Source organism: Pectinophora gossypiella, chromosome 20 (genome assembly GCF_024362695.1).
Source record: "Pectinophora gossypiella chromosome 20, ilPecGoss1.1, whole genome shotgun sequence".
NCBI classification, from domain to species: domain Eukaryota; kingdom Metazoa; phylum Arthropoda; class Insecta; order Lepidoptera; family Gelechiidae; genus Pectinophora; species Pectinophora gossypiella.
In genome coordinates, this window is record NC_065423.1 from 7,213,875 (window position 1) to 7,241,842 (window position 27,968).

Below are 27,968 nucleotides of genomic sequence, written 5' to 3' on the forward strand. Positions count from 1 at the left end.
CTGTAACTTTTGAGTGTCTAATCTTACAAACTATTGGTGGATTTACAATCATTTGAGAACGTTTACTAGCTCCTGTTGTTTTCCTTAAGTTCTGACATGGTTCCTCAATATCCACGGTCATGAAAATAATCACACTTTCAACAACTTTGTTATCCTTCGACGGATTACGGATTCCTTCTTATGAGTTCAGTACTCCATCAAATAGTGAATACTTAACTTACCATCCGAGGAAAATTCAAAATAAGTCAAATCAGTAAATATGAGAAATCATTTAATTATAAGGAATATAAATTCCGTTTTCGCTACTCTGGTGGATTGGGACGAAGGATAAAAGGTATATGGGTCGACAATTATCGCATGCTAATTTACATGTTCATCAATTATTAGATTTATCGTGTATCTGAATTTTAATTCAGAACTAAATAATTTGTTGTTGTTTTTGATTCCTGGGTGAACAAAAAACAATGAAGAATTAAGTTCTGAATTCAAATTTTGGTATACAATAAATCTAATAATTGATGCATGAATATTAGCATTATTTTGTATTGAAAAAAGAAGCACAGAGACCGGTGGAGGTGCATAATTCTTTCTAAACTTTTCGTATAAATAATGTATTAAGTAATTATCTTATTTTTCAGGAGGCGTAGCGGTTGATGGAGAAAGTAAGAGGTTTTCATTTACTTTTTTTCTTAGATAGAGTCTCATAAAATTAAGTTTTCACAGAACGTGCTGGCCGGTAGTCCACGTTCTAAATTCAAAGAGAAAATAATTTATTAGAACTTATTTATTGATTTATATTCTTTATTTTTCAGATATCTTGGGCAAAGGTCAAATTAAATTAAGTGATGGTGTATATGTTAACGGAGAGTTTATAATACCGAATACATACGATTGCTAAAATATTATTTAGTATATTATTGCCATTATTTATTTTTTAAGAAAAGTGATTTAGATTTCCGACTAAAAAATTCGACTCCATTGGTTTCCCGCCAAAACTTTTAGTGGACCCACCGTGATCGCGCGTGTACCTTTACAAGGACTTTATGGAGTCCCGGACTTTTGGAAGGCGTGCGTGGGGCCGAAGCCAATACGTAGAGGTCCCTTAAGACAATTAAAAATCAAAATGTGATGTGACACCAACCGGTATTTATCCCTGTATGCACTATCAGAATGCACCCAAAGATAATCCCCGTTTTGTGTAGGACTATTTCAGATTATGAGTAAATTATGGTTATTATTATTGTTGACAATTATTTTAAATAAAAGTCTTTACTTTTTAACACTTTATTAGACAAAAATATTTAATAGCGTTCTAATTAGATACATTAACCACCGCTTTGTTGGTTAAGGTCCTCACACACACGCGATGAAACTTTCCCGCTTCGCAAATTGCCAACACCTTGGCAAACTGAGAAAGTTGCAAGCGTACCTAAGTCAATTTCGACCGAACTTCGCCCGAACCTTTGGAATATCATTATCGCCTCTGTCCATGAAAGCGTTTAATATCAATGCTCTTCTAATTTTCTATCACAATACGAGTTCTATAATTCTAAATTCAACATTGACACATTTAAAATATTAACAAAGTACTTACTTAATTATTAGACATTGTGCGAAATATTATATGTACTATAAAAATAAATTATTTGCGTTCTGTGCATTTATTACATGTTTATTTTGATTATTTATATATAGATTAATTAAATATTTTATCTTATAGGTAAAGTTTATAAAGGATTGTAGGAAATCTACTTTTCCACAGTAATAATATTAATTTACTTAATAATAAACAGCTAACATCTACAATAAATATTAAATGAAATTAATACGAGCCAAACACTTTTAAGTACCTAGTAATTTGAAAAATATTAAATAATTACTTACATGAAAACATGTCTATTTTTCTTAAGTATAAACTTTATGATTATCGATGTCTTTTGCTGGTAGATAAATAAACTAATTTACTATAACTTAGTATACTGTACAATAGTAAGTACGTCATCTTCCTGGCGTTATTCCGTTTCTCAAAAGGTCCGCTTACCTAACCTGAAGATTTGACAGGTCCAGTTTTTTACAGAAGCGACCACCTGTCTGACCTTTTAACCCGCAAAGAGAAACGCATTTCTCGGGAATGTTAGTTTCTCATGATGTTTTCAAACATGAATTCGAAAACAAATTCTAAAATCTTTTCGATTATAGAATTTGTTTTCGAATATGAATTCGTTGGTTGAGGCTCGCGCTGGGATTTGAACATTGGGATTGTACAATAGTAATTTATTAAGTAAGTAAGTAAATAAACTTTATTACTTCCACAAAACTTACATTTGTACTTAATAATATAACAATGTTCTTACACAATACAGATATTGTAAAGACTGGAGCCTAAACTAGGATAACCTGTATTTTAGGACTCCAGGTCTCCACCACGGTTTTTATTTTTTTAAAGAACGTCTAGGGCCCTGTGCCGAGGTTTTTCTTGCAGCTTCTTTTCCCCGGCTATACAGGTTGTGAGAAGCTGCAGTAGTTTTAGGCGGATGAGACGTTCGTTATGTAAAATTGACGATTCAAAGTGTAACTATGTTACCTACTGAATAAAGATATTTTTAAATTTTTGAATTTTTGACCCGAAAACAATAATGAAAACTAAAAACAAGGAAAATAAAAATAAGAATATTATTTTATATATGGAATTTCCGACTAAAGAAAACAAATCATAAAAATGTAAGTAAGTACATAACAAAAATATACTTATATAAGTAAATCTGGTCATTTCATATCTATTATGTATCTTGGACATAAAACCACGATAAAGACAAAAACACCATTTGCCAAATAATAAAAGTTAATGGCTCGTTTACTGTTCACGGCTACATTTATTTTATTTGTTGTTGTTCACAATACTCAGCGGTAAAAGAAAACATCGTGAGGAAACCTACATTCCCGGGAAATGCATTTTCGGAGGTATATGTAACCTAACTTGTATTGGGCTAGTTTTCCCTTCGCGGGTTGGAAGGTCAGACAGGCAGCTTCTGTAAAAAAGCGGACCTGTCAAATCTTCAAGTTAAGTAAGCGGACCCTGTGGAAAACGAGATAATGCTAGGGGGACGATGTAGTTGTTCACAATACAATACAATAAGAAGCTCTTTATTGCACGTATGAAACAATAAATAGGACAATTACTAATTGACAAAAGAAATTGCTGGCCTTAATGGAATACTTACTATGAATAATTATGTTTCGTAAATAAAGGAAAGAAGAAAGGAAAGATATTAAGAGATGAGGTAAAGAAAAGAGTAAAGCTAACGCGTATTTATTACTTAATATATATAACATATTATTTTTACTGTACTAATAAAACAGTACAAGAATTAAAGAAACATAAAAACCACGTAACATTTTGAAAAATCACATCTCGATGTGATTTTCTTCAACATAATCTCGATTTCAATCCGTAAAAATTGGGACCACATTATTTTTCTACCTGCAATTAAATTAGCATGTTTATTGAGAGATTTTGTTAACAAAAACCACATACAAATCATGGTATAAAAAGACCAGGTATGCTCAATCCTATGACAAGCCATTGCTGGCCCTTGATGACGTAAGTGTTACCATTAAATTGGTATCTCTAACATTCTAAGGACGTAAATTTTATTATTGAAAATTAAGTGAATTGCTGACTAATGTATTTAATTCATTATTTGTCACATACTTAATACAAAAATCATTAAAACTGTATGTAAATCTTTTACTAAAAGTACAATATTTTACAAAGTAAATTAAAAACATTGGACGTGGGTATTTTTCTTTACGAAATGCCAACTTAGGATGACGTCAGATAACCTTGAAATGCTAGCTGTCAGTTTTGAGCATACCTGGTTTTCTAATACCATGATACAAATGTGATTTTTTAAAATGGCGCTTACGTGGTTTTCAATGAGACGATGTTATATAATATTTTACTATAGAAACATAGAATTTAGCAGCCATATCGTTATGGTTCTATTTCAGCTGTACTAACACCATGAAGTAGGTTACTACCGCACCGAGCACCTGGAAGCATACAAAGTTGTTAATGGGTGCTGATTCCAGTGCGGTCACGAGCACTTATACACTTTGAAACCATGTCATATTAACTTTTTTAACAAATGAAACCGTAAGTCTCATTAAATGTGAAATATGATAGTGCGACAGGGTTCTAAAGTGGGTACATGATATTGCTCATGACTGTACACACCACCTAATTTGGCTTCACCCTAGTTTAGTTAGGACATTACAGGCTGATCACCTGATTGTCCAAAAGTAAGATGATCCGTGCTTCGGAAGGTACGTTAACCCGTTGGCCCCCGTTACTACTTACTGATGTAAGTATGTAGTCGTTACATGAGCCATGTCAGGGGTCTTTGGCGGCTCAATAGTAACGCTGACACCAGGGTTGATGAGGTTGGTAATTCACCTCACAACCAACAGAATAGAAGAAGACCACTTAATTTTACTTTAAGTTATACCTGTCATTTTCTCATCCGCCGAAAAGGAAAGGGACGGGCATAAAATTGATAAAATACATGTCAATTTTAGGCAGAAATTTAAACAAGCCTACCAAATTTTTATATTCGTCAGTAACGCGACAGAATTAAGTTGTCAAATAGTTTGCACATCAGCGAGATGCCTATTTGATTCGCTCGGATTATTCATTTTCAAATAACAGCTGACAAACATCCGTGTCTTTCCTTTTTTGTGGATAAGAAAATGACAGGCATAACTTAAAATAAAATTAGACTGTGTGTACTGCAATCAGCACCATTGTCATAGTAAACTTTCAGGTCATAACTTGAGATAGTGGGTGAGTTTTAATATTTGTGGCAAAGTAAGCATAACAGTAAGGCCAGGCGCGCACTACGAGTTTTTCGCCGCGCGGCAGAAAAGAGCACCGTAATAATGTCGCACTGTAATACTGCGCCGCTGCGGTGGCTCTGCCGTCAAGTGCGCGCAATACAATTTAAAACTGTTTGGTACAGAATTACAATGCGACATTATGCCGCTGCATTTTTCTGCCGCGCGGCGAAAAGCTCGTAGTGCGCGTCTGGCTTTAGGTAAGTGCTTCATAAACATAAAAGTAAAATTATTAACTATAGCATCTATGCTGGACTGAGAGCGAAAACTAACACGTTCAGCTGATATTCTTTACGGGCATGTCGTAACATCCGGATTGTGTCTTTTCCAAAATGATGGAGAAATATTATTGTGATATGTCTCCGCCGGGATTCAAACCCAGGACCTCCGGATCGACAGCTCAACGCTCGACCACTGGACCACAGAGGCCGTTACGAAATCGCTTTAAAAATAATATTCCGTATAGATCGTGAGTCTCGTGACCCCATACTTCACAGGAATTAAAGGGATAACCACGAAAATCTTCGGTATTTTATGGCATGATCGCATTCTCTGGAGATTTGGCATTCAACCCTTGATAAAGCTCGTGGGAATTTAGGTCAGATCAAATTCCAAGTTTGACCTCTCTATTTTAGTCCTAGATAATATAGGGCTATGCGGTCTCTGTGGTTCTGTGGCGGAGGTCTACACATCACAAAAATGCACTTTGTGAACATCAGTTTGGTTAGGACATTGCAGGCTGATCACCAGATTGTCCAAAAGTAAGATGATTGTGCTTCTGTTAAGCATTCGATCCCGGCTACTATATACTTATATAAGTCGAGCCATGTTAGGGGCCTTTGGCGGCCCAATAATAACCTTGACACCAAGATTGATGAGATTGGTTATTGACATCACAAAAGAGAAGAAGATGGGTTATGCAAGATTAATGATGTTAATGATTATTTAATGCTTAGTTATAAGTTTAATAATCATGAGTAGTTTTATTATAGATTATTATGCCAAACAGTAATGAAAATTGGGAATGTCTTTAAAAAGTTTTGTAGGTAACTAATAAGTTCTCTGAAGTAAGGGTATGGACATGACATACGAAACACATCGTTTTACAAAGATACTACTTACATAATTACTTTATCGCACACGAATCGGTACCAGTGTGTGTGATGTCTGACGCCATACGATTAAAGGCTAAAGTAAGACGGAGGGGGTGAGAAAAACCTAGCTCAACCGCTGGTGGGGAGCGAAGAGTTGCCGTTCTATGCGTAGTATTATTCTGGGGGAGAGATGAGGAAACAACTTACCGAGGCAAACAGATCCAAGGAGACGGTGAAGAACTTGGCTCCAGAGATGCTCATGGCCTTCTGGCACTGCTGGCAGACGATCTGGACGAAGGTCTTCGCTTCTTCAGACCCGTCGTACCACTGGCAGGAGTACGCTGCTTCCATCACTGATGAACTCTGTACAGAGAAGGATAATAGTAGCAGATGTTACTTTTTATATACAGGGTGTTAGTGACATCGTAACGAAAACTTTGAGGGTTGATTAAGGCCATGATACTGAGTTGATATCAAGTGGAATTTTCCGTCGCAAAAGTATGGAACTGAAAATTATAAAAAAAAACACAAAAAATTTCATGAATATTCCGACTGAAAATTCCACTTGATATCAACTCAGAATCATGGTCTGAACCATCCCCCTCAGTATTCGTTACGATGTCACTAACACCCACACCTATTTGTATGGCTACCGTATGTACTTGTGCGGGGTGTAAGTGACATCGTAACGAATACTGAGGGGGATGATCCAGCTGATTATTCTGAGGTAATATCAAGTGGAATTTTCCATCGCAAAAGTATAGAATTAAAAATAATTTAAAAATACTAAAAGAAAATCATTAATTTTGCGACGAAAAATTCCACTTGATATTATCTCAGAATCATGGTCTGAATTATCCCCCTGAGTATTCGTTACGATGTCACTAACACCCTGTATTAAAAGTACATTTATAATATTTTTTAAACCACTATCACTAATTTAAGAGCCTTGTTCTTGGCGGTGTAGCATTCTCCATTCTTGTCTATCAAAGGCCAAGTCGTCGACTTCCTTATAAGACACGACGTTTGCTTTCTCTTTATTTCCATGTAATATTTGTTGTACATTTTATTTTATACAATAAATAACAGTGTGTTAACTAATATTTATGACACTTACGGCGTTCCTCCATAAAAAAAAATAAAATAAAATTTCATTGTATTATACAAACAATTAATTAAATAAACGATTTTGATTTTGCTTCACCTAATTAGTATTAAAATTTTACTACTTCACTGAAAATAAGTCAACTTACTTCTTCAATGAGCCGGTTTCCAAAGATGCAAAAGTGGAATACTTGACCAAGCGTGTAACTGAGATAGCCAATCGTACTAAACGCATACACATTTAAGCCGTCAATCTGAAAACAAATAATTACTTTTCATTATAATTAGAATATTATAAACTATCCCCCCTCCCCCTCAAGAGACGCGAGGTTTTGTATATATTCGTAGTTATTTACAGTTTTTGCAGTATTCGTTACGGGTGTCACTAACACCTATACCTACTTGTATGGCTGTATGTACTTGCACGGGGTGTTAGTGACATCGTAAATAATATTGAGAGGGATGATTCAGCTCATTATTCTGAGTTGATATTAAATGGAATTTTTCAACGCAAAAGTATAGAATTAAAAATAATTAAAAAAAAATAATTTGAATTTTGGGACGGGAAATTCCACTTGATATGAACTCAGAATCATGGTCTGAATCATCCCCCTTAGTATTCGTTACGATGTCACTAACATCTCGTATGTATACACTTATGTTAGAGCACTGACTGGTGTATATGTTGCGGCTAATACCCGAAGTGCGGCTACACAGTTGTAGCCGGAATGATATCGGATAGAAATAGTTTTATCCAACAGGGAATGGCTGGACCTAGTTGTAGCCGGCATGATGAAGGCTAGACCTATTTTTACCCGAAAACAATCGGCTCGTACTAGGTTTAACCAAGAGTAAATGGCTACACCTAGTTCTAACCGGCTAAAACTAGGTGTAGCCGCACTTTGCGTATTAGCCGTAACATACATAACACCAATATTTTGTTTTTCTTTCACATCAAATCCTCCTGATTCCCACCCTACTCACTTTTGTAGCCTGGTAAGCCAGTAGAGTCAATGTGATGGTAGAAACAAGCATGTGGAACAGTAAAGCCGTACCATAAGTGTCTCCTATGGACGATACCAATCTGTAACAAAATATGACATCAACTAATTTATTTAGGCTCTTCTTATTCAGACTCCTTTGTTCCAGCTTTTTATAGATAAGATAGATAAAATATTTTATAGAGTATAATGGAGCGAAGTGGAAGAGAAGTACGAAAAAGGCAGACCCCACCATCAGATGGGAATAATAAATGCCAAGGAGAGAGAGAGAGAGCACAATGGACACACGATACAGAGATAAGGACAACAGATACAGAGGAACAACAGGCGGCCCTTTGGATACAGTAGCGGGTTAGCGCATTCTAACATAGTAAATATGTATATGTATATCTATATCGTAATGCTACCAAACAAAATCTGTAATGGCGATTGGATTTGGATACTGTAGATAGAAAAGTGTCGATCGACTAAAAATATCTTCACTATGCTAGTCATAATTACGTCACGACACTAGATTACGTACATTGACAGATCTAATTCTGACCGTGTAAAATGTTATCTTTATTGAAATATAGCCACTAATTCTACTAAACTGGTCGTTCTGTTTAATGATACATACTTGCATAATGTTTTTCTAATTTCATTTCGACAATACACTCGACTTCAAATAAAATAGGTAGTAGTCAGTTCTGGACAAATTAATAGGCGGCCCTAGCAAAACATTTAGGTGGTGCAAGACCTCAAAGTGGCGATTAGTTTACGGCCACCGAAATTCATCTAAGGTAGACCAATCTTGGTTGATTTTGTCGTCCCCGTCCCGTCCCCCTATTCCGGCGCCCTGTGCGATCGCGCACCCAGCACCGCCTTAGGACCGTCACTGTTTTCAGGCAAATCTTGGTACATACATACATACATACTCTCACGCCCGTAATCCCTAATGGGGTGGGCAGAGCCACAAGTAATCAAAGGCAACTTGCAGCCACTGTTGGTACGATGTCGTAAGCTGGATATGGTGAACCTTATGGCAAATCTGAGTAGGTAAGTGAATAAATCTAAGATGTCTTTGTGTTGTGTTTTTATGGGCTTACCTCACGACATGCTTATGTCTCTCCACCCAGTACTTGATAGCAGACCGCACGAGCATTTCCTGTTTCTGGGTCAACCCGTTGGGATTCGGCGGGTTCTGACCAAAGTTCTGGAGCTTACCGCCAGCTCCGCGCAACGTCATGCCGAAGTCTTGCTGGGTGGAGTAGATCCCTCGGATGTCCAGGTCAACTGCATCTGGGACCTTCTCGGATTTTTCTGTTGAAGCAATTTGAGGCCTTAAATACATGACGTAAAAAAAACGTGGGTTCGATAGGAACATTGGAATTTGACATTTGCGCATACAAAAGTAAGTGCGCGATGCAAACAAATGTCAAATAGCAGTTTTGCTTTTTTAAATGAATTACTTCGATGTGGCCTTTTTACCCCACTGTTTTGAAATAAAATCATCTGTCCTTCTTAATTGTTCCCTGAATAAAAAACATAGTTGAATATTACTTACCGGTAGAAGAAGCGCGGAACAGCTCTGCAGTGTTAGGTCTGTAGGTGTCCAAAGAAGCACTGAGCTCCATCAAGGGTTTGATGATGGCCTTCAGATGTTGTAGTTGTTCACACGCAAAGACCAACCACGAGCAAAATAACACGTCGAGCAGATTGGCAATCATCATTGAGAAGAGGAGCCAGTACACCTGAGGATATGATGATAATTAGTTTAGGTTCAATATCAAGCAAGAAAATCTTTGGTGATAAAGATGTACTCTTCTTTTGTGTGTACTTATTATATAAGTATATAGCGGACCCGACAGACTTCGTCCAGTCAAAAAGATTTGTAATGTTTGTAAATGACAATGGGCACTTTTGTATGAAACTTGGTCCAAGAACCTCCACTGATGAGACTTATATGTAATGAAAGCTTATGCTTTCCCTATGATTCTGGCAAAGTCCTATCAGATTCTGTCCCGGGGTTCTTTTTTTACGGCCATGTTTGTCCTGGCTAAAAATGTGATAAAATACAGTGGGAGCTAAAATCGACTCAAGATTTGTTGCTGGATAACTAAGTCTTTTCCAGAATACGAAACATAAAAAAAAAACAAAAAAAAATCTTTTTGTAAGCGAATTATAGTCAATTTATATCTGAAGCGCCATTGTTTCTCGGTAGCTAAGTTCAAGTTTCATGCCTTTTACCCCTTCCAAAAGTATCTTACCGATTTTTTTTATATTGCTTCCGGAATTTGATCTGAGTGATAATAACAAGAAAAATAAATAAACACCTCTCCGATAGAGACCGGCTAAGCTATTGCCTATTGCAAGAAATCGTCATCATTAGCAAGTCATTACGGTATTGCATATAAGCTTATCAGCAACTTGGAACTTGGTCCAAGAACCTCCACTGGTGAGACTTGCATGTAATGATAGCTTATACTTGTCCTATGATTCGGGCAAAGTTCTATCAAACTCTGTCCTAGGGTTTTTTTACGGCCATGTTTGTCCTGAGTGTACAGTAGTGGACTGCAAAATCACCTCAGGATTTGTTGTCGAAAAACTATTTAACTAAGTCTATATACATAATTATATATCATAATGTATATCAATTTTAAAGGGGAAGTTTATCAGAATCAGAAACACAAATAAAAAAATGCATTATGTAAACGACTTTTTGCCAACTCACGTCCGTAGCACCATTTTTCTCAGCAGCTACGTACGAGTTTCGCGCCTTCCAACCTTTCCAAAGGAGCCCAATCATTTTTTCCTTCTTCTGATATTGCATTCTTAACCTGACAAGTGACAACAAAGAAAAAAAAAAATAGATACCATTCCGATAGAGGCCGCGTAAGCTATGGACCTATTGCAAGATAACGTACTCAAAGGCTAGTCATTATAATCCAACAGACGTAACATGATTAGAATGCGGCGGGACGGAAATGTAGTACATCGCCTTATGCGAAAGAGACGAAATATGTGTCTCTTTAACACTAACAGTATACAGCTTAGTACGAGAGAAACAAGAAATAAGTCATTCTAATCAAGATGCAATACAATGACTCTATTGTATACAAAAGAAACACATTTATTAAACAAGTTCAGGCAATAACTGGTGCAAAAGGCGGCTTTATTGCCAAGGTAGCAATTACTACCAGGCAACCTTACGTTTACGATACGTTTGTTGTACCATTCGGCATTGTTTATAAGACAAGATATAAGCCTGGATTAATAAAACAAGATTGTGGTGAAAGAAAACATACTACATTTGCGTCCTCCCGCATTCTAATCATGTTACGTCTGTTGGATTATAATGACTAGCCTTTGAGTACGTTATCTTGCAATAGGTCCATAGCTTACGCGGCCTCTATCGGAATGGTATCTATTTTATTTCTTGTTGTTGTCACTTAGTCTTGTCAGGTTAAGAATGCAATATCAGAAGAAGGAAAAAATGATTGGGCTTCTTTGGAAAGGTTGGAAGGCGCGAAACTCGTACGTAGCTGCTGAGAAAAATGGTGCTACGGACGTGAGTTGGCTAAAAGTCGTTTACATACTTAATGCATTTTTTTATTTGTTTTTCAGATTCTGATAACCTTCCCCTTTAAAATTGATATACATTATGATATATAATTATGTATATAGACTTAGTTAAATAGTTTTTCGACAACAAATCCTGAGGTGATTTTGCAGTCCACTACTGTACACTCAGGACAAACATGGCCGTAAAAAAACCCTAGGACAGAGTTTGATAGAACTTTGCCAGAATCATAGGACAAGTATAAGGTATCATTACATGCAAGTCTCACGAGTGGAGGTTCTTGGACCAAGTTCCAAGTTGCTGATAAGCTTATATGCAATACCGTAATGACTTGCTAATGATGACGATTTCTTGCAATAGGCAATAGCTTAGCCGGTCTCTATCGGAGAGGTGTATATTTATTTTTCTTGTTATTATCACTCAGATCAAATTCCGGAAGCAATATAAAAAAAATCGGTAAGATACTTTTGAAAGGGGTAAAAGGCATGAAACTTGAACTTAGCTACCGAGAAACAATGGCGCTGCAGATATAAATTGACTATAATTCGCTTACAAAAAGATTTTTTTTTGTTTTTTTTTTATGTTTCGGATTCTGGAAAAGATCCTCTTTAAAATGATATACAATATGATACATAATTATTTATGTAGACTTAGTTATTCAGCAACAAATCTTGAGCCGATTTTAGCTCCCACTGTATTTTATCACATTTTTAGCCAGGACAAACATGGCCGTAAAAAAAGAACCCCGGGACAGAATCTGATAGAACTTTGCCAGATTCATAGAGAAAGCATAAGCTTTCATTACATATAAGTCTCATCAGTGGAGGTTCTTGGACCAGATTCGCCCATTCTCCTTTGCAGTTTTTTGTTCCTACTTATGGTTAGACAACGTTTGTATGGGAAAAAGAAAAGGGCTGTTTTTAGGATTTTTCCGGCAATTATTCGATTTTTTCTCACCGTAAAAACCATAATGGACTTCTAAGAACATTTAAAAAAAAAGAATTGGCCTAATTGGTCCAGGCGTTGTTGAGTTATGCGCTTACCAACACATTTTGCGATTCATTTTTATATTATAGATTACTTATTTTTATATGTATGTATTTATTTATTATTATGTAGGTAAGTTTTACTTATAGTTTGTACCCACAATCTTTTTTTTTACATATTTCCTCGCCTTATGGTTGTCTGGAAGAAATCGTTTTAAGTGCTAAGGCCGCCATTTGCCATGCACCTAGTTTAGTCTTTTGTAAATATTTCTTTTTATTTTGGTCCTTGTGAAAAATGGGATAATGCTAGGGAGATGATGGTAATGATGATTTGGTGCAATAAAGTATATTTGTATTGTATTGTACTCTTTTAGCACAATTCGGACTCTCCTTACAAAAATATAATTCTTACTTTGAGCTGCCTAACGCTTAAATGCAAGCGAGACAGTTGGTCCACACGCGCTCCTTTTACTAGCGGCTTGCGGTCATTTAAGACTATAAAGTAAGACCCAGAGGGGGTGAGGTAAGCGCCCGATACGAATTGGCGCGGGGCGGAAAGTTACCGTTCTATACGTAGTATTATTCTATATTCTTTGTCGTAGCGTGACTGCGGAATCTTGATTCAGTGCGGGGACATGAGTGTCGTTTCTGTATGTACTTCTGTGATACTAAGAGCATAAATCTTTGAAGTAAGTATTTTAATTAATTTTTACCTGAAAAGCAAAAGCCACGATGTACATAGTGCCACTCATGGCGTTGAAGGGGTACCAGGCCTTCAGCGGCAGGCGAGGGGCCGGCTCCGTCAGGGTCTCGTTGGTTTCCTTGTCCATTATCATATACACGGACTCACCGAAGAACGTGATTGTCACCCAGCCTGGGGATAAAAGTCACTTGCAAGTCAAATAGCAAATGTGCTGTTGAGCCATGGCAGAAGATTTTCGACACGACAGTAGTAATGTCTGACTCCAGACTTGGAGAAGTCGGTTATTGAACTTAGGTATAAACTAGAACAGAAAAACATCATCTTCTCCCTAGCGATATCCCGATTTCACAGGGTCCGCTTACCTAACCTCAAGCTCTGACAGGTCCGGTTTTTACAGAAGCGACTGTCTGTCTGACCTTTCAACCCGCGAAGGGAAAAACCGGCCCAATACGGGTTAGGTTACATACCTCCGAAACGCATTTCTCGGGTATGTGGGTTTCCTCACAATGCGATGTTGTCCTTTACCACTAAGCACGTTATAATCATTTATGATACAAACATGAATTCGAAAAACGATTTCGAAAATCAAAGGTCCTACGACGGAAATGACGGTGGTTCTACAGGAGAAGTAGAGCAACTTTCTGTTCTTGTTGACAGCGAACTGGTTGTAGCAGGCATCACACTCCGTATTATTTACGGCAATATGTGTATAATATATTAAAGTCAAAAATTACAATGAAAGACTTATAAACAACAGAAATTACGGAGGTGCTACAGATGAAGTAGAGCAACTTCCTGTTCTTGTTGACAGCCGATGGTAGCGGGCGTCAATCTCCGTGAACAACGGCGGTATATGTATGTATAAAAATCATATTAAAATGAAATACTTACAAACGACAGAAATGACGGAGGTGCTACAGATGAAGTAGAGCAACTTCCTGTTCTTGTTGACAGCCAACTGGTGGTAGCGGGCGTCAGACTCCGTGAACAATGGGTGGCTGTTGGACTGGTTCCATACTGCCAAGGTTCTGAGGGTAAATATACAATTTTGAACACTAACTGTCAGCATGCGACTCCGTCCATACGCATGGGCCATCTTCATTATTCTTCTTCATATTTTTTTACGAGTCCTATATTTTATATTATTCTAGTCTTATTCATATTTTATTCCCATCCAAATCGATTCAGAGAGTTAAAATATATCAGAGTATTTTTAATAATGGTATTATAAACTAAAACAATAAATCACATCAAATATGCGCAAATGTCAAATTGCAATATTGTTTTATCAGGCGAATTGCTTTGAAATGGCCTTTTTTACTTTTACTGCACATATCAATATAACTCGGTATAATGTATATATCAGAATTATAAAGATGTGAATTTTAAGGCTTGCAAGAATTGCAAGGCTGACATGCAATAAATTCTAATTCCGAAGATTAACAGTAAATAAAAGTTAATTGAATAAACTAATTCTTTCCGCGAAAGAGTTTCGCTTCGCGCAAATTATACAAGCTGTTTCGCGGAAATTACAAAATAAACATATTATAATGACCTGTGTTAATGGATTTCCGCAAAGATAGTTATGTTAGAAGGTGTATGGGTGTCATGCTTTATATACCTATATAACCTAACCGTAGAAGTACCGTCCTGAAGAAGATAAGATTACGAAGTTGTTGACAGCATTCAGAATTTATACAATACAATTCAATACAAAATCTCTTTATTGTACAGAAAAAAAAACAATAACATATATAATTTAAATCAGTTAGACGGTACAACATACCTTAGAGTACTGACACATCTAACATTCATCATCATCTCCTTAGCGTTAACCCGTTTTTACAGGGTCCGCTTACCTAACCTGAAGATTTTACGGGTCCGGTTTTTTACAGGTTCTGCCTATCTGACCTTCTAACTCGAAAAGAAAACCAGCCCGATAAAGTTTACGTCACAGTAACTCCAATTCCTTGGGTACGTGTTTTTCCTTCATCGCTGAATTCATCATAATCATTTATGATCCAAACATAAATTCGTGCTGGAATTCCGACCTACGGCCTCAAGGTGAGAGTCAGGCGTTTTCCAACTGGCTATTCACATAAAGCACGCTAGAGAGAATATAAAATGGCGTCGTGTTTGAACTTGCGCCCCTTTATTACCTTCATAGCTTTGACACACTCTCGCTTCCCACGGTAAATGCAATGTCACGTTCTCGTAGAAAATTACGTACGTGCTACTACTTACCTATATTCAATGTCGGAAGTGGTGCGTCTACATCCGAACAGATAGGGAATAGACAAGTAACGTATGGCATTTGAGGCAATTGGAGAATAAATTTGAAGAACGCTTGCCTCTCTTGAGGTCGCAGGTTTGAATCCAGCACAGGCGTAAACCAATGATTGTCGAATTTGGTTTCGGATTCGTGTTTGGATCATAAATGATTATCACGTGCTTACCGGGTTAGCGGTGAAGGAAAACATCGTGAGGAAATGCACATTCCATTATCTATTGATTATTTTTTATAATGATTGATTTGTGTATAACCAAAGAGATGTTACTCGTTAATCAAACGATAATTAAAATTCAATTAAAAAAAACTTTATTGTGGGTAACATAGTTACACTTTGAATCGACATTTTTTTACTTAACGAACGTTTCATCGGTATAAAATGGTTAATTAATAGTCATTTATAAAGAAACGTATTACGTTCTTCGTTCAACCATCTGGAACTTTTCCTTGAAAAGTCCTTTAACATATTAAAATTAAGTTAATATAAATGTAACCAAATATAAAGCTACCTTCTTAAACGGGGAGCGCTGTTTATAACCCTAGTGCTTTGAACTAATGAGTTATTAAATTGTGCAGATTTCACAAAAAACGTTGGCTTGACCATTATAGATGGCGGTACGGCTGACCACCGTGTTGCTCTAACAGAAAGCTCAGTGAGATATGGGTATTTAGTTTATCTTGCGATAGATGTAATCGTATGATCATGTGTTAAATATATGCATAAAAAAAATATCTCACCTGTAAAAGCTTTTAGAGTTGATAGCGAAGAAGGCCAACTTGATGATGGTATGGGTGAAGAAAAGGACGGTGATGGTGTTGGCGGTGAGTTCGTTGACCTCATCGGAGTACTTGGCCATATTAACCCCGAGGCAGACGAAGTGGATAAAGATCAGGAATGCGTGTAGGCCAGCGTATATCTTGCGCAGTAGCAGCGACATGCCGCCACTCTCTATAGGATTTCAATTAAAGAAATCAAATCAAATTAAACTCACTTAATTAACAGATAATAATATAACACATGAAGAACTTAAGATATCAATTCAGCAAATGGAAAAAATAATAAAAAGAACAAAATTCCACAGATGCAAGATAATTTTATCGACAAGTGGCGGATTTTTTTTCCTAATGATGTTTACAATGAAACCTTACAGAAAATTGAATGATGTTTAAAGTATCAAATATTCCGTGTAAAACTAAAAATAAAATTAAGTCATCAACAAGAAACTATGTTTCGATGGTACAAAAAAAAGACAGGAAAAAAGAACGTTTTTATTTATCTCAGTATAAAAAAATCAAATAAAACTCCGATAAGCCTTGTAAAACGCTTCAATAAAATCTTATTTCATGGTGTCAGATCCTTGGTAATCTGAACCAGCTAAGCTAACTTATCTGCGTAAGTTTTATTATGTCGATAACAATTAGGTACCTCAGATGTTTGAGATTTTACACACAAGTTAGCTAAAGTTGCTATGTTTCTATCGATACCGAATTTAGGCATTTTAGCAGCCATCAGACTTTGTAAGATATCTTTGATTTGTTAGAAATCTCGGACTACTGAGTTTCTTACGTGTCTAGACACCCTATCTTTTAGTTTTGTTTCATTTTCATCAAATCTAATTTCATCATCACTAACTTAAGAGCCACGCTCTTGTCGGTGTGTCTTGGTGGTGTCTCCATGCTATTTTTTTGAGGAAAAATATGGCAGTGGTTTCCCTCTTGCCGTCCGCCCAAATCTAATTCTAATTTTATTTAAAATCAAATTTATGATATTATAATTACAAAAGTGCCTTTATAAATTTGGTCACAATTACCATTTCTTCTTTTCGTTCTAATTAGAACTTCTTCTAAGTATTTTTTTTTTACTATCGTGTATCTCTCATAGACCTCTTTCCTTTGACAAGCATGGCGTTTCATTTAATCGAAATCATCTTTAGAATTGGTCTTAAGTTCTTACCTGGCAAATAATTGAAGACAAAATGCCCAAACGTCCTCATCAAGTTGATGTTGGGCATCAGGTCGGTCACTAGACCCTGCGTCTTCACTTTGGTCATCATCTGTTGAAAATTCATCAACTATTTTATATTTGTCTTTTTTTTAATACAAATCCATCCATCCATCTTAGGACTTCGTATCAACAGTGGCTGCAAGTTGTCTTTGATTACTTGTGGCTCTGCCCACCCCATTTGGGATTACGGGCGTGAGTTTATGTATGTATGTATGTATGTATGTTTAATACAAATTGCACCAACATTTTTTATTTTTATAAAACATGTGGATTTGTTTCTTTTTTAAATAAATAAAAAGACTATTTACTTTTTCTCGTTATTTTTTTTTGTAGTTTAGTTTGTAGTTGAATAAATTCTCAATTAGATTGAACTTAGAATTAGATTAAATGACTTAAAACAACATAGTTATTTTTATTTTCTTTTAAATACACATTTCTGGCGTTTTACTATCTTTTAAAACACCATAACTAGTGATTTAATATTTGTGGTGACAAATATTTAAACACACCTTGCTAAGTTTGATTTGAGTCCTTGTTTCAAAAAAAAAAAAACTATCTTCCTTCTAACTTCCCTTAAACCACTTTCTTTTCTTTTAAATCATTTTCAGCACAATTGACTTGAAAGCCAAACTTTTCTGCAATTATTTTTTATTTTTTATGATCATCAGCAAAACCGTGTGTCTTGTTCACTAGGCAAAGATTGAGTGATTGATTTTTTCAATGCCACATTACATGTTTTGCACTGACGTGTACAAAGTTCGAAACGTCTCTGGCTGTGGTGAAGGCCCATGGGAAGTGAGCAGGTGGACCGCTGGCATAATTTTCTGTTTAATTATTAAACCTTCAGCCATCAGGTGTACTGTCTCTAACACTGGGAATTAGACGGGTGTGTGCTATATTATCGATCAGCGTATGTTAAAAGCGGTCAATGTTAGTTGAGTTTAAAAATCCTTCATATTTTATTGTTTGTTTTTAAAAAAAAACATAAAAGCTCAAGTCAGGCAGAAAGCTCTGATAATAGCAAAGCGGACAGAGCTACATTTGATCTAAAAGATTATACACATTCCATTCGTTTTTAAATTGATTTTTGTTGGTTGTTTCAAAATAGATTGTAATGAACTGTTTACACACCGCCCTAGTGGTAGTTCATGATTATGGAAAATAAAGCAGACATTTAAAAGGAAAGGTTTTATAGTATCTTATATTGACGTTATTAATATCATAAATCGATCATCTTAATGGAATGCTTTCCATTATTGCTCGCTATTTAATAAATTACTCATCATTTTATATGCATTTGTTTTGCAACAACAACCCTACAACATTCTTAAATTTAAATTAGGTGAAGTACGTTCAATGAATTGTTCAGTGAATTCAGTAAATTCAATCTCAGCGACTATCTTCGTTTTAATAGGTCATAAACTGCATTACATTTGACTCTTCGATAAAAAGAGTTCGTACACAATAATTGCTGTGACGATCATTAATTCAGCGTCCTATCTCTGTTAAACAACGTTCATCATTGTTAAGAATGTTGAATATTTGTTGAAATTTGGTTGAGACAACAATATTATTAATTGGTCGATAGATTTTGTTTTCGAATTTTTAAGTATTGTAAAAGGTAAATTTTAAGAAGTAGGTACACCAAAAACATGGAACATTAATTAGATTGTGATCTTATTATTATAAAAGTAATTGGTTTAAAATTTAATTATAATTTACTTGGATAGACACTTCAGATAATTATTTACACAAACAGTAGAACTTTCGAGTAATATTCAAGGTGCGTAACACCTGCTACGTCGCTACGCCGTAGCAAGCATAGCAATCGTTTGTCGAAAACATTTTTGACTTTTAGAATTCCATATAACTAGTACGGGAGCTTTAATTATCCGGCCAAATAGGTAGCGCTATTTGAGGCAAATCTAAATATATTACAAACATATGATCCTATTCCCCTTTAGGGTGGGCAGAGACACCTTCGCTACTTCCACTCTCATCAAAGTCTTCGTGCTTGCTCGCCGGTTTAGAGTACTCTTGTCCTCGCCTTTCTTTAGAACGTTCTGGATTTGATCGCAACAATATTATACAGAAATACTACTATATTATATAATACTACTACTATTATACAGAAATAATATAAAATGCGATAGACAGGCATATTAGGCATATTAGGCTGATCCCTTATCACCATAAGGTTCATCATATCCATCTTTGGAATTCGTATCAACAGTGGCTGCAAGTTGTCTTTGATTACTTGTGGCTCTGCTCACCCCATTAGGGATTACGGGCGTGAGTTTATGTATGTATGTATGTACAGGCATATTATTTATATATTGGGATTGAGTGAAATGAAAATTTGGAGGCGATATTGCTGAGTGTATGAAAACCGTGATGAAAAGTTTATGATTGTTCGGATCACGAACAAAATGTTAAAATGTCTATGGTTTTGGTTACTATAAAAAAGGTATTGTCATAGACAAGGATAGAGACTTACTTCTTAGCATCAAAAATGGATGCATAATTAATATTTTCTTGTGTTAAAAAGTAAATTCAAACAATACTAAAAACATGGTGATTTATAAAACATTAATATTGACAAAAGTGTAAAATGTGTAAAAATGTGAGAAAACAATAAACTTTCAAATATTACTTTATGTGGTCGTTAAAATTACAATACCAGCACACCACTCAACCATTACACCTAGAACGCCACATTGATGTGGATTTGGTTTGAAGTGTAAACATCGTAACATGAACTTTCTGGTCTTTGTGGTGTGATTTTATCCTAACCGTACGGGAAACATGCATGAGTGAAGCAACCACATAAAAATAAAAAGAGATATAAGTACATGTTTTCATAGCTAAGCTGCCTTAAAATACAATAATCTGCTATTGAAAGTAATAACACGTTTCTAACTGGCCTTTCATTGGTCGATCGGGCTACGTGTACCAATCACAAACCAATATAGTGTGACATCTATACAGTATAGAGAGAATTATTTATTTACAAACGATTCTGATAGCATGGCCTTGGCACCTTTGTTCCGAGTCATTGTTTTAATTATAATAAAATTGTGTACATATAGGTAACAATTTCATTGTATAATAACATTAACAGATTTAAGTGACAGGGGAAGGCGATTCTCACACGATGCGCGGTTGGCGGCGAAGCGGGTAGTAAGTCGCATTCTTCTTCTTATCGTGAGGGATGTGAGGTGGAATACCAACCCCATCAACCCTGGTGTCAGGGTTATTATTGAGCCGCCAAAGGGCCCTGACATGACTCATGTAACGACAACTCGCTTACATCAGTAAGTAGTAACCGGGACCAACGGTTTAAGGCTTCTCAGGTAATCAGATTCAGATTCAGATTCTTTATTTGCATTGAACATAGGTACATAAAATTGGTGTTACAGGTTTAGGTTATAGTTCTCTACGTTCCACCTACAAATAGGTATACAAATATTTAAATAATGTTTATAATTAAATGTAAAAGCACATACTTATGAAAATCATAGAAAAAATTGTCATTTGAGATTAATTTAGATACTTACATAGCAAATTTCAGTAATAATTAGGTATTCGTGAATTCTCTTACATCATATAATCTAATCCAATAATAATAGCTTTAACATTTTTTTGAATTTCTCGTATTGCAACAATGATCAGCCTGTATTGTCCTAACCAAACTATGATTCGAACCCGGGGCCTCCGGATCATGAGCCCAACGCTCAACCACTAGAACACGGAGGCCAGTAAGTCGCATTGTCATCCATTGATTCCTAAAGCCGCGTTCAGGGACACGCGGCGCGTCACATGGCGAGGTGCGCGGGCGTCAAGCGTTTTCTCCTTTCATGGAGAAATACGGCTACCTTCAGAACACCACAATAAATCAAAAACCTACTGACCTATTGAATTCAAATAAGTATTTTTTTGTTTAAGTACAGACAATAATTTCAAAGAAAAATTGTCTTCAAATATGAAAATACTTATTAAAGAGTTATTTTGCCGTAATAGAGTTTCAGTTTTTATTTTATTTTGTTATTAGATGAAATATTAAATGTGGCTATTATTGCCCAGCGTAATAATAGTGCCGATATTTTTTCATACCCATTTAAATCAGACACGTGTAACCTTTACCTGAGGTTAAAGTATTTAATACTAAATAATTACGAGGAGCTCGGTGGCGCAGCGGTACCCTCGGTGGAGGCTGGTCATAGGATGGGTTACCACAAAAAAAAGTTTTCATCTCGAGTTCCTCCGTGCTTCGGAAGGCACGTTAAGCCGTTGGTCCCGGTTGCATTAGCAGTCGTTAATAACCATCAATCCGCACTGGGCCCGCGTGGCGGTTAAAGGCCCGATCTCCCTATCCATCCATAGGGAAGGCCCGTGCCCCAGTAGTAGGGACGTTAATGGGCTGGCGATGATAATTACAAAATAATGACAGAATGCCATAGTCGTTGCTTACTCCGGAAATAGCCGTGAGTTTATGTATTTAGTTACTTAGAACAGACGTATGATTACAATTCAATTTCATTCGATTCGAAAAAATACGTATACGACAGCAAATATTAACTTGTAATTAATGTTAGAAAAGAATTGTTCTACCTAATATCGACTGATACGTCACTATGCTAATGATTGTCACAACACTAGCTTACGTACAGTCATGAGCAATATAATGTACTCACTTTAAGACTCTGTCGCACTAACATATTTGACATTTAGTGAGACTTATAGTTTAACTTGTCAAAAAAGTTAATGTGACATGGTACCAAAGTGTATACATATTAATGCTCGTGACCGTACTTTGAGATATCTAATTGTTACAGCGCATTTGAGACGATTGTAAAATGTTATCTTATTGAAATGTAATCAATAATTGTACTGAACAGGTCGTTCTGTTTAATAATAGAAAGGTAATAATAATAAAAGTCGTCGAGTCATAGTTTAATTTTTTTCAAGTATTTTGGTTATAATAATATTAGACTAAATTCCTACCTAATTGGTTTTCCCTTCGTGGGTTGGAAGGATAAACCAGACCTGTCAAATCTTCAGGTTCGGTAAGCGGACCCTGTGAAAAACGAGATAATGCTAGACAAATGATGATGATGAATCAAAATTCGTTTATTCTCATTGCAGGATTACTACAGTTTTCCGTATAATATTTCAATAAAAAATAAATATGTAGGTACGTAATACGTAACGACTATATATAGGATAAATATTGCAATTTTGAGTTGGAAGTATAACTTTCGATAAAGCTTCCAATACCCACTACCAGTTGAGAATCTTCAGAGCCTTTAATCAGGAATGTTTCCGGAACGATAATATTCCCGTTGTAAAAATTTAATGACAGAGGGCAGCAGTAACTGTCAGTACTATTCAGAGGCGGAGGACAGGAGTCCTAGTATGGCTTTGTAATAGACTACTCTGGGCGCCATTCCACTTGCCATTCCCAAAGTGGGAACATTTTTGTTCGTAATTCAGTAGTTCTAACTTTAGTTATACTTATGCGGATAATCAGGTTAATTACATCCCTGTAGGCAAGTAGAGCTAAAACAAAAGTTTGTTCAACTTAGACAGTACTTCTACTTTAAAGCGGAATTTCAAAGTTATTACGCTACAGTTCAGCGTAGTCAGCCAAAATATTCTAGTTTCGAATTTTATACGAAATGGTCAATATTTCAAATTATGACTGAATTTTCTGCGGAGGAAAACATGGTGCAGAAGTTTGGGTAAAATTGGAAAGCGTAGTTCGGAATTAATTGCTTCGGGTGCATTTCTAAAACATGAATAAATTGAATATGTAGAAGTGGTCTAGTGGTAGGAACGCGCGCCTTTTCTATAAACCACTCAACATCAGAGTCTGAATATATTTTCGAGTTCATGCATGGATTGGATTTCTCTATTCAAAGCAGTTAACATAACGAACACTTAGGTATACATTAAGCAATTGACTGGCTTCGGTTTTTTTAGTAGTTAGGTGCATACGACAACATTTCGTTTCAAGTCGTTGTTTAAATTTGTCAAATAAGTCAATGCAATATAGGTTATGACAGCGCGGTTTGCGCATCACTCGGCAAACCGCGACAATAATGCAATAATGATGTCAATTCAGGCAACGACCACCTTCCCGCCCCGCAAACATACATACATACATAAACTCACGCCCGTAATCCCTAATGGGGTGGGCAGAGCCACAAGTAATCAAAGACAACTTGCAGCCACTGTTGTTGCCGCCCCGCGAAGAGTGACAGAAAATGTTGTATTGATAACTAACGCCATGGCCAGCGCCATCTTAAGCTAGGCTGGGGCCCTTGGGCACACAAGAATTTGGGGCCCTTTTTGAAAGTAAAGTAAGCAAATTGGAAAGTAAAAAAAGAAAAACACATTTTTTACTAAGTACCTATAAACCCATTTATAGGTAATCAAATACAGCATAGGTTTTTTGGAAAAGTCGCAGTCATCGATAATATAATGGCGTAGTATGTGATATGCCTTGTAAATCTAACCTTCTGGTAAGATTCCTGATTTGTTAAAAAGTGTACTGTGCCCGACAAAAATGTTTTGAGAATAAATGTGTGAGAGAAATTGTGGATCCTTCGGGGCCCCCCGAGAATGGGGGCCCTGGGCACGGGCCCCGTGTGCCCTTATGGTGAAGACGGTATTGGCCATGGCGACTCGCGAGGAGGTCCGTGTTGCTCCATGATTCCTATGATAAATTGAGAAAAAAAATCTATAGTGTTTTTATTACACACTTTTCGCCAGTATAGTGTAGAGCACAAAGAAAATCCAGACGTCTTGTAGGTACTAAAACTACTGGATCATAAGGATCTTAATGTCATACTACAACATAGTAACATTGAGTTGAGTTGAAAATAAAGCGAACGCATCGTACCGTAAAGAAACTCGCCGTAGCGGGAATCGTCGTTCGGGAACACGCTGTCAACGCCATAATTCATATTTTTTGTTAAATAAAAATATTAGGTAAGGATACGAAATTGTTGTTGCTGAAGATTTAGACTTTGCTTAAGGAGTCTCGGCGTGTTTCGCCGAGCGCAAAGCATAGCAGTTCACAATATATATTAAAATGAAAACTTTTGCCATTATTACTTTTTTATTTTTTTTTCTTCTTTCTTGGGCCATTGAGTTCAAAAGCTGAATATAAGATAGCCCTGGTTTAAAGCAAACATATTTTAAGTTCCGTTTATGGCAAACTACTGGCTCGTAAAAAGCATTCTCAATTTTATCACAAGTTATATAACAGTCGTAAAATGTGTCTAGCAGATATGTGTTGAGTAACGAGGTGTAATATGTGAGTGTCGCGTCTTCCTCTCGATAATCTGCTTTTAATGGCTTAACGACATTTCTGCAAGATTCGCAATCTATTTTTAATCGTATATGGAAAGTAGCTTACTGTGGAGTAGATTTCGTAGGCACCCTGCATAGAGTAGAAGTAGGTAACCTACAAAATGTAGCGGCAGGAGGTTGAGGAACTCGGTGGCGGAGCGGTTAACGCGCTCGGTCTGCGATTGTTGAAGTTAAGCAACTTTCGCAAAGGCCGGTCATAGGATGGGTGACCACAAAAAAAAAGTTTTCACCTCGAGCTCCTCCGTGCTTCGGAAGGCACGTTAAGCCGTTGGTCCCGGCTGCATTAGCAGTCGTTAATAACCACCAATCCGCACTGGGCCCGCGTGGTGGTTTAAGGCCCGATCTCCCTATCCATCCATAGGGAAGGCCCGTGCCCCAGCAGTGGGGACGTTAATGGGCTGGTGATGATGATGATGTAGCGGCAGGAAATTTCGGGATGAGATTAGCGCAGGACCGGTAAGGATGGTGCCAAATGGAGGGCCCAGCAGTGGTATAACGCAGGCTTATTGAGAGGAGGTCTGTGTCCAGCTGTGGGACGTATATAAGCTGTTTATGTTATGTTACGTATAAAAAAGCGTATCTAATTTTATGGATATTTTACCGCCACATTCCAAAAAGTTGTGAATTATTTCGCCAATTATTCTAAGAGAAAGTATTTTACTCGGTAGAGGACAATAAATTAGACTAACTTTACCTATCACGTTGGACTAACAACACTCGGTGAGTGGGTACTTAGTTCTTGCTACGGATGTACCTCTGACTACCTCATTGGGATAGTCGTAATCTTATGTTAGGTATATTCAAACCGCTGTTGTAGTATCACTAAACATTTTTTTTTATAATAAGTACTTATCTATAAATCCTTTGTCATCTAGTTACCTAGTGATCCCTCATCAATTTACCTAAAGAGAAACAAACCGACCTATTTACTAACATAAAATAAAAATATGTAAATGTATTTTAAAGCAATTATATTCAAAAGACGTAATGTTCTGTTTTGTTTCCGAATTGATTTGTAGTATTGTAGCAAGGGAACAATTTTAGATATTAAGCGTCCTATTCTGAACAAATAAATAATAAAAAAATCTGTTACCCGAAATATTCGCTTCTGAAGCGGAAACAAAATCAGGTTTCTATGAATATTTTGTGTGCCCGTAAAACCTCTTTTCAAGTGGGCAGTTGGTTTACGACTCAACTGTAGGTTTTACGAGGCGCATGTTGGGAGGGCCAGGACTTCAGTTCATGTCGTTTGAGTTTGGACACTCAAACGGTTCCGACGCAAAAATGGACGCTGAGGCATTTACCAAGTTTTACTAAGTATTATAGAAACCGGCCTTTGTGGTCCAATGTTTGAGCGTTGCACTCACGATCCGAAGGTACCTGGGTCAAATTCTGGTAGGGAAATATCGTAAAAATCACTTTATGGTCCGTAATTTAGTCAGGACATTACAGTCTGATCATCCGAATGTCCGACAGTAAAATAATCCGTGCCTAGTTGGTCCCGGTTACTATTTACTAAAGTAAGTACATAGTTATATAAGCCACGTTAGGGCCTTTGAATCATCCCCCTCAGTATTCCTTACGATGATGTCACTAACACCCTGTATAATTTTTTCAATAATTTCAATATGGCTGGTTAACTAAACCATTCTTTTCTCTGTATAGCTATCAAGTAGATACTGTACAGTCTCGGTTGTTCGCAGTCGGAGAGCGAGTCGGTTTTATAGACCAACTGAAGGGTAACGACACAGCGGGAGTTCCGCCATCTGACTCCCAGCTACTTTACGATCTTGCTGCTATCCAAAATGTAATACCAACAATATGACGAGGAATACGAATCACTTAATTATATTCTTCCCGGTCCGCGTGTCATCTTTTGTGAGAATAACATTTGTATCCACCATACCTTTAGTCAGAGGTATATTCAAATCCAATTTAATAGATTACGTTATTCAGTAGGTAACATGGTTACACTGTAAATCGTCATTTTTTAACATAACAAACATCTGATCACGGCCTGTATAGCCGGGGAAAGGAAGAGGCAAGAAAAACCCCGGCACAATGCCTTAGACTTTCTTTATTAGTACACCCACATCTCGCCAAATGTGTTTAAGTGATGTGTAATAGAGGGCGGGCCATTAACCGGGCACAAATAATGGAAATAAATATTAATTATCTGTGATCCAAATATGAATTCAAACTCATAAAGTCGAATTTAGTGGCCTAGAGCCCCAGCCTGGATTCAAACCCGTGACTTTCTCAACGAAACATTCATTTCATTCAATTAATTACGCTACTTGTAAAAATTTTGACTACATTTTTTAACTCGATTGATTTTTTAATTTGAGTTTTTGTTAACTGAATTGCAAGATTTTGTTAACAAAAAACACAAGGATGTGAACCTTAATATTTAATGTCTTTTTGAGAAGGCGCTGCGACGCAATGCACTGTATTAGGAACCACAGTGCATTGCACTTAGACTTATCTGGTACAGAATACTTAATATACGTATTCCGTGCAAGTGAGTCGTGGTGGCCCAGTTGGTAGAACGCTTGCCTCTCACTTTGAGGCCGCAAGTTTGAATCCAGAACAGGCCTAAACCAATTATTGTCGAATTTGTTTTCAAACCCACATTCTCAAGAAATACATTTTCGGAGGTATGTGACCTAATTTGTATCGGGCTAGTTTTCCCTTCGCGGGTTGGAGGGTCAGACAGGCAGTCGCTTCTGTAAAAATCCGGACCTGTGAAATCTTCAGGTTAGGTAAGTGGACCTTGTGAAAAACGGAATAATGCTAGGTATATGATGTATTCCTTGCAAGTATAATAATAATAATAAAAAAGTGAATGAATTCGAATACAAACTCGACAATCATCCGTTTAGGCCTGTGCTGGAACGTTCGAACCTGCGACCTCAAAGTGAGAGGCACGCGTGACAGTGAATAGCTATAGAAT

General features: G+C 36.7%; 1 protein-coding gene across 1 annotated transcript; it reads right to left on the minus strand.

The window, feature by feature from the left end:
• Positions 1–1,059: 1,059 nt before the first annotated feature.
• LOC126376014 (odorant receptor coreceptor) lies at positions 1,060–18,315 on the minus strand. The gene is made up of 11 exons (XM_050023165.1): positions 18,148–18,315; positions 17,588–17,687; positions 16,372–16,582; positions 14,235–14,371; positions 13,354–13,514; positions 9,639–9,825; positions 9,181–9,394; positions 8,076–8,175; positions 7,241–7,345; positions 6,195–6,350; positions 1,060–4,053 (listed from the first exon to the last, which is right to left on the minus strand). The coding sequence occupies exons 2-11, from the start codon at positions 17,685–17,687 to the stop codon at positions 4,003–4,005; spliced, it is 1,422 nt and encodes a 473-aa protein (XP_049879122.1). The 5' UTR covers positions 18,148–18,315; the 3' UTR covers positions 1,060–4,002.
• Between the last annotated feature and the right edge of the window lie 9,653 nt (positions 18,316–27,968).

Coding starts and splice junctions, on each gene's coding strand:
- LOC126376014 (XM_050023165.1), bottom strand. CDS start 17,687: ATGATGACCAAAGTGAAGACGCAGGGTCTAGTGACCGACCTGATGCCC. Junction 8,176..9,180: donor AGACATAAGCATGTCGTGAG/GTAAGCCCATAA, acceptor ATTTTGTTACAG/ATTGGTATCGTCCATAGGAG. Junction 7,346..8,075: donor TGGCTTACCAGGCTACAAAA/GTGAGTAGGGTG, acceptor ATTTGTTTTCAG/ATTGACGGCTTAAATGTGTA.